This window comes from Physeter macrocephalus, chromosome 2, assembly GCF_002837175.3.
Source record: "Physeter macrocephalus isolate SW-GA chromosome 2, ASM283717v5, whole genome shotgun sequence".
Classification (NCBI taxonomy): Eukaryota; Metazoa; Chordata; class Mammalia; order Artiodactyla; family Physeteridae; genus Physeter; species Physeter macrocephalus.
In genome coordinates, this window is record NC_041215.1 from 2,865,271 (window position 1) to 2,879,117 (window position 13,847).

Genomic DNA, 13,847 nt, shown 5'->3' on the forward strand with positions numbered 1-13,847 from the left:
TGCCCAGATACCTCATTCTGCCCACCCAACACTGAGGTTCTGCCAGGGCCAGAGACTTGCCCAAGGTCACAGAGGGGGTGTTGACTCAGGGTTCCAGGCCTTGAGATTGTAAGTCCTGAGACCTCTCCTGTTGGGGGCAGATTACTAGGAAGAATCTAGTAATTCTGCCGCCCCCTGCCCCCTTCCTGGCCCCCTGAGACTGACCCCACGGTAGACAAATACACCTCTCTCTCTAAGATACTGAGCCTCTGCAAATAAAATAAAACCACAAACAAATAAACAGGAATCTTAAGAGTAACACATCAACTGTCACGCTGGGGCGGGGGGGAGGCGGCGGCGAGGGCAGCCGCAGCTTCCTGTTGCCTACTACCTGCCAGGCCCTAACCCCGTGCGCTCTCCACATCTCACTCGCTGCTCGCGACCATCTCGCAATTCACGCATTCCGTTTTACAAACGAGGAAACCAAAGCCTAAAGCTATGAGTCCCTTGCTCAAGGTCACTCAGCTAGGATGTGACCTGGCCCAAATACGAGCACCCTTCTGGCCAATGGAGCACCCCAGCTCTCACCACGTCGGCAAGACGGGGAGCGCAAGGGACGCCCTGCCAAGGGGTCAGCAGTCGGTTTGCACCTAACGATTTTAGAATTAGCAGGTAGAAAACGATTCTGTAAACCTCCCCTGGGGAGACAGCTGAGACTGGGGGTGGGGGGGTTGACCGCCCTGCACGCCGTCCTGTCACCGGTGCCCCTTGGCCCGCCTGCACAGCCTCCGAGGGCGCGGGCAAAGCAAGGAGTGGTCTCAGCGCCCAGGGTTACCCAGAGAAATCCCTCTATTTGCTCTAAATATGACTCTCCCCCGCCCTTGCCCCTCGGGAACCCCAGGTCTCGACACCTGCCGCGCCTCGGGCAGGTCTCCCCGCGGGCCCACAGTCCCGTCCATCCTGCAACGAATTTCGAGGGACCGGATCTCGCTCCCCACCGGGCGACCCCGGGTCCCGTTCAGCCGGGCCTGGCACGCGTGGGCACCTGAGAGTCTCGCCTCGGTCCGCTTGCCGGGTGGGTGCCAGGGAGCGTCTCTAAAGTGGCCGCGATGCCGCGGCCGAAGCCCGGGAGGGGGCGAATTCTCCCCACGCGGGTCGGTGTCCTCGGGAGCGCGGGGCATGATCCGGTGCTGTCCTCACCCCGCGCGCAGGCAGCGCACAGCTTGCGCCCCACGATGCGCCCCTTTCGTTGCTCCCGAGGCGGTGGGGTGTCCAGGACGCTGCCGCGGATTCCGCAGGGTCGTTCCGGAGTTGCAACTCCATTGTAATTGAAAGGATTCATATGGTTTGGTTTTTGCTCAGATGAAAAAAAAAAATCTGGAAGAAAACGAAACCCCCCTCAGCAAACGACAATTTCACCAGCAGAGCGCCCTGCCCGCCCCGCGCGGCGGCCGGGAAGCTGCCCCAGCCGGGATGAGCGGGGAACGTCTCCTAATTGCAGCTTCGTTAGATTTCGGGTTTGGGAGGCTGTGGTTCGGGCGCTAATATCCGCCGCCCATTATCCCGGCTAATAAATTTGACCTATTGTTCGTTTGTTAAAATGATGTCACCTTGGAACAGTCCCTAAGCTCCTATTTCCATGAATTAGGCCTTTATTGAAAGCCAGGAGCCAATGGGAGGAGAGAGGCTTGTTGATCGCAGCCAATGGCTGCGGCGGGAGAGGAATTAGCAGCGGAAACTCCAGGTTCGGTTCAAGAAAGATGACACAGAGCCTGTCGGGCCCGCGCACTCTTGGCAAAGTTTCAGTGCGACGAGAGGCGCCGGGCGCTCCATGGCCACGCCGTAACGGGGACCCAGCCGCCTCCCCGCCCAGCCCAGCCCAGCCCTTCCGCCCGCCCAGGATGGAGGCGCCCGCCAGCGCGCAGACCCCGCACCCGCACGAGCCCATCAGCTTCGGCATCGACCAGATCCTCAACAGCCCGGACCAGGACAGCGCACCAGCCCCGCGGGGCCCCGACGGCGCCAACTACCTGGGAGGGCCCCCCGGGGGCCGTCCGGGCGCCACATACCCGTCTCTGCCCACCTCCTTTGCCGGCCTCGGCGCGCCCTTCGAGGACGCGGGATCTTACAGTGTCAACCTGAGCCTGGCGCCCGCCGGCGTGATCCGAGTGCCAGCGCACAGGCCGCTGCCCGGGGCCGTGCCGCCGCCTCTGCCTAGCGCGCTGCCTGCCATGCCCTCCGTGCCCACGGTTTCCAGCCTGGGCGGCCTCAATTTCCCCTGGATGGAGAGCAGCCGCCGCTTCGTAAAAGACCGTTTCACAGGTGAGCAGGGTGTCCAAACAGGCGCCGGGCCTCGGCCCTCCCGGGGCCAGAGGCGCCGCGCCCTACGTGCTTCACTCGGGGAAACGGTTCCGGAGGCCCAAGTGCGGTGGAGGCCTCAGTGCCCAGGGCCCCGGGCAACCATAGAGGGGAGAAAAATCAGAGAGTTTGGGGGAAATAAGCCTGTGCCCGGGGGAATTGGGGGGCGTCTCCCAACCGGCTTGGTGCCGCTGGGGACCCTCGGGACCAACGACATAGCGTAGTACTCTGCGCCCCACCGGGCGGCACCGGGTCCGCATGGTGCCTGAAAGGCAGTCGAGCTGGGCCGGGCTTCAGGGGGCCTCGTGTGTCTCCGCAGCGGCGGCGGCGCTCACGCCCTTCACCGTGACCCGGCGCATCGGCCACCCTTACCAGAACAGGACGCCGCCCAAGCGTAAGAAGCCGCGCACGTCCTTTTCTCGGGTGCAGATCTGCGAGCTGGAAAAGCGCTTCCACCGCCAGAAGTATCTGGCCTCGGCCGAGAGGGCGGCGCTCGCTAAGTCCCTCAAAATGACGGACGCGCAGGTCAAGACCTGGTTCCAAAACCGGAGGACCAAGTGGCGGTGAGAGAGGCCCGGCCCGGCCCACCTTGCACCGGCCCTTCGCCCGCCCCGTGCCGGAGCCTCGCGTTCTCCCCACCCTGCGCTACCCGCTACTCGCCCTCCTAGGGCTGCACCTCCCCCCTCCTTCCCAGGTTTTATCCCTCCCAGGTTTTATCTCCCAGCTCGCTCTCCAGCGCGCCTGTCCTCACCCGCGTCTGGAATTCTCCTCCATTCCCATCCCTGTGTCGCTTTCTTGAGCCTCTCCAACTCTCTCGGTGTTTTATTCGGTCTCCTGCGCTCGCTCGGTTTCCTCTCACCTGCCCCCCCGCCCAACACCCCACCCCATCCCGGGCCTCTCGCGCTCCGCTAAACCCTCCCGCTTGCCCCCTGCCCTTCCGATTCCCGACAATCCGCGCGGGGCTCCGGGTTCCTGCTCTAGCTCCCCATCCCGACTCCAGCCCTGTTTTTATCCGATCGCTCTTTCGATCCAACCCGTGAACGGCGAAGCGATCGCGTCCTGCAAGAGGGGTTTGAGACAGATGCTGGGAGAACCGGATGAGGCTGACCGGACCCGGGGACACCGCGAGGTGCAGAGCCTGCCCGCCCACCCGCGGAGCCCAGTGACCCGGCTGCCTGTAGGGCCTAGTCAGTTACACACACGCCCTGCCCTTGTTACCCCGCAAAGAAACAATCTTTGTTGTTGGCGAAGCCACAATACCCGGGTGTGCAAGTGGGCGGCGGGCGGAGTTTCCTCCCGGCGATCTCCCCGCGCACAACAAAAACAAACGATCCCAACCCACTCCCCGGACCCGCGGGTCCCCGGCGCACAACGCCGGCGGGGAGGCAGACTGACTCTGCGCCTCGAGGCTCCCGGCTGGCCTTGGCTCCCGGGCGGGTGGGGGCCCCGCCGGCGGCCCCGCGGTGCCGGGTGCCTGACGGTGCTGTCCCTCTCCCTCCCCCCGTGCAGGCGGCAGACGGCGGAGGAGCGGGAGGCGGAGCGGCAGCAGGCGAGTCGGCTCATGCTGCAGCTGCAACACGACGCCTTCCAAAAGAGCCTCAACGACTCTATCCAACCCGACCCGCTCTGTCTGCACAACTCTTCGCTCTTTGCTCTGCAGAATCTGCAGCCCTGGGAGGAGGATAGCTCCAAGGTCCCCGCCGTCACCTCTCTGGTGTGAGCCGCCAGCGCGCACCGTCACCAAGTATCGCCGCCCCGACGCGGCGGGGCGCCCCGGCCCCCCAGCCGGTCTGGGGGGGAATCGAGGCCGAGACGGGAAGGGCCAGCCAAGCTCAAGTAGGCCCCGGGGCGCGGCCGCATACCCGCCGCCTGCGGAGGGGGCTGGGCCCGGGCTCCGCGCGACTGCACAATCCGAGCCCCCGCCCCGCGCCCAGTCCCGCCCCAGGCCCGGGCCTGACAAAGAAAGCGCCTTACGTTTCTCCGCCCCTCGCCCGCAGCCCCCGGGCCGGGCGCCTGTATTATACTTTGTACTTTTGCCCAAACGTGTAAATAATAAAAGTTTTGGCTTTTTTCTTTAGAAACCGGCCACCTGCTTCCCCCGCGGGGGCCACTGGAGGAGGGGCGGCCGATCAGGCGACTGGGGGAAGCGCTAGGGGCTGGGGCACCCTGCGTTGAGGCTGGGTCCACCCTTCTCCTTTTCCGTTCCTTTTATTTAAGTCGTTTTATTTAATAAAAAAGTTAGCTATTTCACTTAACGCCGCTTTTATTTCGTTTTCGTTCCAATAATGCTCGGCGCCCCCCGACCCTGCGCCCCACCCCTTTGGCGGTAGAGGCCGAGCGGAGGTGTGCGGGCGAGCGTCCACTTCTCCGAGCCTCGTCGGTATTCGCCTCACCTCGAACCCCGGCTCGGGGCCCCGCGGAGGATCCGCGGTGCAGGTCAGTGCGTGCCGGCCGCCCGCAGTCCGGGTGCCCGCGGGATGGGGTGGACGTGGGAAGGGCACTCTAGGCTCAGAGGTCGCAGAGCAGCGCCAGGCAGAGTTGGGGAGTGAAAGGCCCCACCTGGACGGGTACTTAGGCCGGCCCAAGTCAAACCCACCTAAGGGGTGGGAGGCACGGTGACCTCGAACTTCCTGGGACGCGAAGCCCACGCCCCCTCCCTCCCACAACCCACAACCCACTGTCCTCTCTCTTTCTCTAGAGAGGCCCTGGGCGGGCCCCTCCGACCGGTTTGAGAGGATCTGGGCGCACTGAGCGCGGGCTGTGCGCGCAGAGCAGGCGCGCTTCCTGGCTCTCCAAACTCTCGGCGTCTGGGGAGCAAGTGTAGCGCACAACCCCGGGACACCCTCGCTCTTCTGGGTTGCGTGGGACCGCTGGTGGAGCGTGATGTCACGTGACTTCACTGCAGCCGTGGTGGCGTCACTAGACAGGAGGGGGCGGGGCGCCCAGAACGCCCAGTACCCCAAGCCCAGGTGTGAAAGCGGCGTGGCCCAGTCCACCCGCTTTACCTCGGCTCAAAAGCTAGAAGTTTTGGGATCGCGAGATCTGGAGCAGGTGGCCCCTTATGACAACGACAAACACACACTCGCAGCGTCCGTAAACATTTCATCTTGCTCGTTGATTTATTTTCCTTTTATCATTCTCCCTTTCAGTCTTTTAAAAACTTTTCTTATTTTCTGGCCTCTCCATTTCTTTCTCCACAATATTCTGTTTCCTCCTCTTATTTGTCACTCTTGGTCTCTGTTACTATATCTTTTTAACTTTTCTTTACAGTTTTATGTTCCTCTGTATAGTTCGTTCTCTTTTGCTTTCAGTTTTTCATCTTTCTTTGTCCTATCCTTTCTCCCATTTCCGACTCTCGCATCCTCTCTCCTTACTTCCCTCCTCTCTTTTTGTCCTTGTTTTTCCCTTCTTGTCTTCCAAAATCTACTTGCCTCTACCTCTCTCCGTCCCGGTCTCTGTCTCTCTCCTTCCCTCCTCCAGGCCGGGCTCCCCGGTGCTCCTTAAGGCTAAACCCTTCTGGGTGCGATCCCAGAGGCCCTGTAGCAGCCCCGCCAGCCTCATCGCCCTGCCTCCCTCGGGGCCTCGCGGCACCCTGCAGGCTCGGGTATATTGGGCGCCTTCGTTGCAGGCGGGCAGCGGAATTGTCTGCACCTGCAGGCCTCTAGGAAGGGGAGGGAGTCTAAGAAAGAGCTGGAGCTGCAGCGTTTCTGCCCTCATCCTCACCTCCAAGCGCTGGGGACTCCCAGACACCCCAGAGAAGAACTCTAGGGTGACTCAGAGCTTCGGGTCTCTTCTTTGGGTGTTTTCCTGAAATGCTTCTATTTTCTCCGCTAAAAAAAAAAAAAAATCGTAGTAAACGCCGTCATCAGGATGGGAAAGGTTGGCCCTTCGGCTGGGGACTTGAATATCTAAAAACCAGAGCGACCGTCTTTGCCTTTGCTGAACAAGCAGCCCCTCCCTCGGGCACTGGCATCGCTTTCTATTTTCCCTCACTTTTATTCTATTCCTCCATAACAGGGCTTAGTGGTTTTTGGTTTTTTCTAAATTATGTTTGTTCTACCAGAGGGACCCTCGATTCTCGGGCCTTTTGGGGGAACGCACACTCATTTTTTTCCCTCTCTGGTGCCTGACTTTGCGCAAAAGGTTCTGAACGAGAGGCCCGCCGGGGTGGGCTTTCAGGCAGGCCCGGGGACAGGGACCCAGTGCCACTGCGGCCCTAGGGGGGAGGGGGCAGTTTTTCCCCGACCAGTGACTCCGCGGGCGTTTGCTCTCCCTGAGCGCTTGGCCCCAGCGAAGCCTTGCCCAGCCAGAGAACGGCTAGGGGTCTCTTCAAGTTAGGGGGGCTCCGCCCACTTGTGTGGGGCCGGGTGGCGACCGTCTCCCAACCACGCGCACCCAGGGCAGTGTGGGCGCCCCCAACAGGTGGGAGGAATTGCTGAGCCAAGCCAGGGCTTTTAGCGCCTGACGCCCTCCTCCCGCTGTGCAAAGCCTGGAGGTCGCCGCCGTTTCCACTGCGGCTGCGCCGGATGAGAGCCCGAGGACGCCCCGCTAAGGGACACAGCTCCCAGTCCCCACACCAGGAGGACTGTGAGGCACAGTCGCGGCGCGGAAATACCCGGACCAGGCACGCGCCCCTGAAGCTGAGTTTAGGAGAACGGGAATCTGGAGTAGGCTGGGAGGCCCACATGGGCGCCTCCTTCTGGATCGTCTCCCAACATGAGGCCCCACCTCGGCCGGAGGAAGCGCCTGAGGCTCTGGAGGCAGGCGGGTGAGTGTGGACGTTCAGCCAGTGTCCCCGGAGGGGACTGAGGACCGGAAGCAGCCGGCCTCTGGGCAAGGGCTGGAGACTTCGCCTCGTCGCCCTTCCCCGCGGCCTTCCGTAGTCTCGTTTGGAGAGTCTCTGAAGCTGCACCCATTTTACAGATGCCGGACAAGGAGGCAAGAGGCAGCTTCGCGACCCAGGCGGACTGGCCGCGGGAGCCCTCCCCGAGCGCCGGTTGCTGGGCTCCACCCGCGGGCAGGGTGGGGGCGGGGGTTGGGCCCCAGGCGTCCGCAAAGACGGGCGAGGCTGCCCCGCCCAGGCACGCGGAGTTAGGCCCGAGCTCAGCTCCCTGGGAGGCTCCGCAGCCGGTGGAGTCTGGGGTTGGGCCGTGCAGTGGGGACCCGGGCGGGTCAGAGGGAGGGAGGGGGGAGGGAGGGGGAGAGAGAGAGACAGAGGCAGAGAGACAGGAACTCTGGGGCTGGCCGCTCGCTTCCCGAAAGAGGGAGTGATTTCCCTTCAGCAGCTCCCTGTACAACGCCGGCCGCGGACCGCGAGCTTTGCACGCAGTGTGTGGTTGACGCTGACCCCGCACCACGTCTCTGCGAGGTTTGGATGCCCCTTCCCATTCTGCAGTTGAAAAAACTAAGGCTCAAAGAAGTCGGAAATTAGTTCTGGGTCGCGCATCGCCGGCGGACTGGTGCTCCCTCCCCCACCCCCAAACAAAGCGCTCTAATACTTGGGAGGACTTTGCTTAGCGAAGGATAGGGAGGCGGCCTAGGGGACACCTGCAGCCACCCTGACACCAGGCCCAGCGGTCACAGTGCGGCAGAAGGGCCTTCCTGCTCCGTCTTGGGTGGTGGACTCGGGCTCTGAGTTCCAAGGGCGCCAGCGCCTATCGCCTCCCAGGCTTGCGAGCTTCCCCGCGTTTGCCGTCGGTGCAGGAGCGGGGAGACGAGATGAGGTCGCCCCAGCTCATCGGTAAGACCGGGGTCCACACTGAGCCCTTGGGCCGGGCAACCTCCACCCGCCCGCCCGCCTGCCTCGGCAGTTCCGCGAGCAGTTGGGGCCTGCGGCCCTTCTCTTGGACTTGAGGCCTAAGGACGCGCAGCCTGGCCAAGGAGGGTCCGGCCACCAACTGCGCCGTTTCAGCGGCCGGCCCTGGGCAGCAGCAGGCGGTGCGCATCTGTTCGCCGCGCAGCTAGGCGCTCCGGTTAGGGACCTCGGGATGTGGCCTCGGACTGCCCGCCGAGACCCCCAGGCCAAGGACCGGGCCTAGGTTGCGAGAGCGCGCTGAAGGGGACCTTCGCCAAAATCCCAGTCTCGGCCTCAGCGCAAACGCAAGCAGAACAAGGCCGGAGAAGGGCAGGCGTGGTGCGGGGGGCCCGCATTCCGGAGAGCGAGGGTTTCTCAACACCGAAGGCGACTGTGCTTTTACGAAATCTTCCGGCCCGCGGCAGCGAGGCCCCCCCCACGTTTCCAAGCATCTGCTCGGTCATGAGCGGTTCCTCTCAGCGAAGCCCAGACTCAGTAGCGCACTTTCTTGGTTCAGACACTCGCAAAATCCTCCTGGAATTGCCACAGTGATCCGTGCCTTCCCTCGTGCCACCCAGCCGGTGGTGGCACGGATTTCTCTGCTCAGTTTTGTCCCTCCCTTGCTGTGTGGCCCTGCGAACGTGGCTTTGGTTTCTGCATCTGTAAAATTAGGGCTTACATAGTCATGAAGGAGTCTTCCAGGGAAAATGAAAAAAACCCATGGCTTATGGTACAGCTGATCTTCAATTTATTATGAGAATAGAATCATTTAAAAATATACTTATGGATGAGGAATCTAATTAAACACCTAACTGCGTAAGGGTTTATTCAGAGTTGTTGCTATTTTGGACGAAAGGGCAGGAATGGGGCAGGACCCCATTGAGGTCAATTCTCCTGCAGTCACTGAAGGTGGAGAGTTGGTGGAGAAGTCATCTGGGAAACTGGGCCTGGGTTGATCTGGTTAGAGGTTGCAGTATCCTGGTGTTACCCTGAGATCCGTGGCCATATCTGCCTCTCACTTTAGTTGAAATGACTGGACAAAGTTGTTCCTGTAAGTGTCAGACCGGCTGCCAATTAATGAGTTACTTATTAAACCCTTTTAATATGCTCCCAACTGGTGTGGAGAGGAAGAAGAAAAACCATATCTGAACAGAATATTTGTTCAGAGGTTTTCACACCCTCCACCATCCCACTGAATCCCCAAAAGAGTCTCGTGTTCCCATTCTAAATAAGGAAACTGGGGAGCAGAAGAGGCCGCTGACCTGCACAGGTTCAACCCGCGCCTTAACTGAGCTCCGACTCAAATTCGCAGTCTGCCGGCTGGGCTCCCCGTGTGTCCCCACCCAACCACAGATCGCAGACTGCAAAAGCTCCACCGGCGGCGGGGTCATTAGAGAAATTTGTGCTGACCCAGACTCCCCCGATTTTAAAGAAACCAAATCTGCAACTGGAGCAGAGTCTTAGACTGGCTTTAAAAGCCTCCAGACCCCGGGCAGCTCCTGTGGTGGCCCGCACCCTGGAATGTACTGGCTTTGCTATCAAGCCCTGTTGATGGATGGATTTCTCTGGGACTCGCTGAAACTCTCGAAAACTTGCAACCTGGGTCGGCAGCACATCCTTTGCCGCCTCATCCCCCATCCGGGAAAAAGCCACTCCCTCCTGCCGGCATAGACCAGCCAGCAGAAACTCAGCCAGCAGGAGTGATGCGGAGCAGTGCTCACGGAAAAGACCAACCCTCTCAGGAAGGTCTGCCCTCGGGGGTAATAGTGGGCAAGGCCCGCTGAGACCCTGGGGCTAGAGAAGGTGGTGCTGGGCTCAGAGGGGCGCCAGTGAATAGCCAGTATGCTAAACAGTGCGCACGCGCATCTGCTGTCTGGGCCGCCACAGCTGGGACACTTTTGTTCTTCGGAAGTAGTGGGACTAAGGAGGAGGGGGTTGCGGAGAGCAGAGAGGAAACTCAACCCCGAGAAATCAGAGGGAGAGGGCCCTGGGAGGGGGTCCTGCTTTCACCTGTAGTTTCAAGTTCGTTTGTCGGAGGAGCCCCTATGGGCAGGGATGGACCTGTGCACCCAGTCCCCAGCTCCCAGTGGATCTGTAGCCCAGAGCACAGGCTCTGGCCGCAAAGCAGTTACCATGTGTTGAGAGCATCTGCACAATCTTACGTAATCCACACAACGGCTCTCTCGGAGATAGGTACTCTTGCAATCCCCATTTTACAGATGAGGAAACGGAGGCTCTGAGACGTGACACAATATCCCCAAGGCCATCTGACTTTAAAGGCCAGGACTTCAACCCAAGTGCGCTGACTCTGCCTCATGGGTTTTTACCCACTGGGGCTCCTCAAACCTACTTGTTATTAAAGCCAGTGTCTTTGTGTGACTGCCAGAGGGAATTCTGAATGGTTTGGAGATTATCATCCCCAAACAACTTCAGACACAAACCAGAACATCTTGGGTTGTATCTACAACATTATTGTTGTTGCTGCTGCTACCATTACTGTCCCCTGTTTTTTCTCTTCTGAGACCCCTGAAGGTGGTTGCAAAGTGCTTGGCCTTGCGCTCTATCTAAGGGATGCAGGGGTCTTCTACTGCCCTCTCCCCGAGCCCAAGCTAACGAACAGGCTCTAGTGAGCCCCTGTGGGTACTGATGAGACATGGTGTAGCCCTCAACCTCCAGACCCTTAGGATTTTCAGCTCAGGGCAGGAAGATGGTACTTAAATGCTGCTTGCCTCCAGGCCAAAATGCCTGCAACATGTATGGAGTGTAAAGAGGCCTGGGTTAAAATCCAACTTCACCACTCACCAGCTGTGTAGCCTTGGAAAAGTCACTTTGCCTCTCTGAGCCTCTGTGTCCTCATCTGTACTCTGTAAGGACAGATCTTCCTCACCCGGTTGTCGGAGGATTAAATGACATAATCCTTTGTGCACTTCACCAGGAGCCTGACGCACGATAAGCACTATGATACATTTACTGCTCTTATTAGTGGTAGATTAATTTTCACAAGATAAATTGTTCTGGTTCTCCTCATAGAGAGAAGGAAGCAAACCCAGAGAAGATGAGTAACTTGCTCACAGTCAGACATTAAGTGGTAGAGCAGAAATTCAAACCCAGTTATGTCAGAGTTTAGAGTCCTGATTTACCTCCGTCTGCACTGTCTCCGCTGTAGAGAATCTTCTAGAAATGGTTGTTGACTAGGTGTGGAAAATCTAGATTATTCTAAGTCAGTGGAACCAGGTGCTCTGTTGCCTTCTGGGGCTTCCATTTACTTTGGTTGCTGATGTGTGGCACACTGCAACTGCTAAGTACCTGTTCATTAAATAAAAATAATACTAAGTAGCATTTCTAGAACATCTGCTGTGGGCTAGACAGTGACAGTGGACCAGGTGTTTTACCCAAGTGATCACATTTAACATTTAAAACAATCCTAGGAAGTAGATCTCATTTTGAAGATGAGAAATTTGAGGTTTGGGGACTTTAAATAACATAGCAACACAGGGTATGAATTGGAATCTAGATGTTCTGACTCCAGAGAGGGGAAAACCTAATATGAGCTGAGCACTGTACTTGGGACATTATGTATATTTTCTCGCTCAGTCCTCTTAATCTTATAAAACAGTTTTTTTTTAATTTTTAAAATATTTATTTAATTTATTTATTTTTGGCTGTGCTGGGTCTTCGTTGCTGCGCGCGGGCTTTCTCTAGTTGCGGCGAGTGGGGGCTACTCTTCGTTGAGGCGCGTAGGCAGTGGCTTCTCTTGTTGCAGAGCACGGGCTCTAGGCGTGCAGGCTTCAGTAGTTGTGGCATGCGGGTTCAGTAGTTATGGCTCGTGGGCTCTAGAGCGCAGGCTCTGCACTTGTGGCACCCGGGCTTAGTTGCTCTGCAGCATGTAGGATCTTCCCAGACCAGGGCTCAAACCCGTGTCCCCTGCATTGGCAGGCGGATTCTTAACCACTGCGCCACCAGGGAAGCCCATAAAATAGTTTTGAAAGAAAACACTAAGCCTCGGCAACTTTAAAGTGTAATTTGCCCAAGTCTACATAGATGTCTGAAGACAACAGATCTCCATCTACCAGCCCAGGGTGCTCCAATCTGCTTCCAAAGCTGAGCTCTTCAACCAAGGTTGGGGCAGCTCTGCAGAGACAGGGCAGACATGGTTATGGGAGGTGAGTTTGCACACAAAATGTGACTTCTCCCATGAGGAGGTCAGACAAACTTGATATCTCCTGGTCTCTCTGAGGGAGGGAACATCAGTGATATTTAGTGAGAGGACAATGATGTGTCTGCAGGTAAGATGAACACAACAGGGCTGAGATGGTCAGAAGGCCTGCAAGCCTGCTCTCTGCCTGCAAGCACGCAAGAAAGAGCCTGGCCTCCCTCCCTCAGAGAGAGTCCAGGAAATAACTCCTCTCCTTGCCTCCCTCCCGGCTACACTACTGGAGTCCGTCCCCACCTACCTCCAGAAGGAGTTGCTTTTTTTTTTTTTTTTTTTTTTTTTTTTTTTGTGGTACGCGGGCCTCACACTGCTGTGGCCTCTCCCGTTGCGGAGCACAGGCTCCGGAGGCGCAGGCTCAGCGGCCATGGCTCACGGGCCCAGCCGCTCCGCGGCATGTGGGATCCTCCCAAACCGGGGCGCGAACCCGGTTCCCCTGCATCGGCAGGTGGACGCGCAACCACTGCGCCACCAGGGAAGCCCAAGGAGTTGCTTTTGATGAAGACCCCACGCCTGTTATACATTCATGTTCCAAAGCAGGAGAGGGTGGACATCTGTGTTACTCAGTTGCATCTAAGACTTGAAGATGAAGTAAGGTGGATTGTTTTGTTTGTCCTCAAATCCATCAGATGAAAAGCAGAAGACCTTGAACCTGGAGTTACTGAATCCTGAAGGGCAGGGTGTGGGGTGACGTCTTGGATTTGTTCCCCCACACAAGCCAGGTTTTGCCAGCCTGGCCGTGCGCTGCAGCAGACGAGCTTCTGCTGGGCCCCATGATGCTCAGCGCGCTGGGCGCTTAGTAGGTGGTTCAGTGAGTCCTGGCAACTGTCCGACCTACAGCTTGGGCTGCTCGGCTTGAGCTCTGCAGCTGCCAGCCACGCTACCCTGTCGGGCTGTGCGTGCTTGGTAAGTAGAGGTCAGGGTCTGAGGCTTCTCTGCAGGCGGGTTGCTTGGGCACCCTGAAGAGAAGATGGAACCTGCACTCTGTATAGCTTAAAATGATTTGTCAATGGCGACAATTTACAAAAATATATTTCTGTTGCGGCATCTTCCAATCACTGGGATTTATGGCTTCATCTCTCGGATTTGAAAGCACACCCGCACGCTCTGGCAAATGAGAAAATGTATGAACAATTTGTTGGCTTTTTTGTTTCTTTATCAAGTTTCCCCAAATATGTAAACTCTGAGAGCACCTTATTCTTTTTAAATGATCATTCATTTGTCTCCAGACTCTATCTTTTGGCACAATTTATTATTCTCTATTTCAAAAAACCTAAATGCATTTCGCATATTAGCACGTAACTCTTGTTCCTGTCTCCTCAGTTGTGGAAAGGGCTGGATTGCTTTTATAAAGAAAAAAATGGCTAATAAAATTGGCCTCAGCACCATTGCTCTGCAATTCTTATGAACAGTAAAGTGGTACTTACCGTCATTGATGTTAAAAGCTATTTCTAAATTATGGTGCCATTTATTATCTCTAGTGTCCAAAGTAAGTTTAAATGATGC

General features: G+C 57.8%; 1 protein-coding gene across 1 annotated transcript; it reads left to right on the forward strand.

Moving 5' to 3' along the window:
* The first annotated feature begins 1,739 nt into the window (after positions 1 to 1,739).
* Positions 1,740 to 4,057, forward strand: TLX3 (T cell leukemia homeobox 3). Its single transcript, XM_007130219.2, has 3 exons — positions 1,740 to 2,301; positions 2,657 to 2,900; positions 3,847 to 4,057. Exons 1-3 carry the CDS (start codon positions 1,740 to 1,742, stop codon positions 4,055 to 4,057), a joined length of 1,017 nt encoding a protein of 338 aa, XP_007130281.2.
* The last annotated feature ends 9,790 nt before the right edge of the window (positions 4,058 to 13,847 follow it).

What these genes read in the sequence shown, in the direction of transcription:
- TLX3 (XM_007130219.2), top strand. Translation starts at nt 1,740, where the DNA reads ATGACACAGAGCCTGTCGGGCCCGCGCACTCTTGGCAAAGTTTCAGTG. An exon ending in CGTAAAAGACCGTTTCACAG is followed by an intron (nt 2,302 to 2,656) that starts GTGAGCAGGGTG and finishes GTGTCTCCGCAG; the next exon opens with CGGCGGCGGCGCTCACGCCC. An exon ending in AACCGGAGGACCAAGTGGCG is followed by an intron (nt 2,901 to 3,846) that starts GTGAGAGAGGCC and finishes CCCCCCGTGCAG; the next exon opens with GCGGCAGACGGCGGAGGAGC.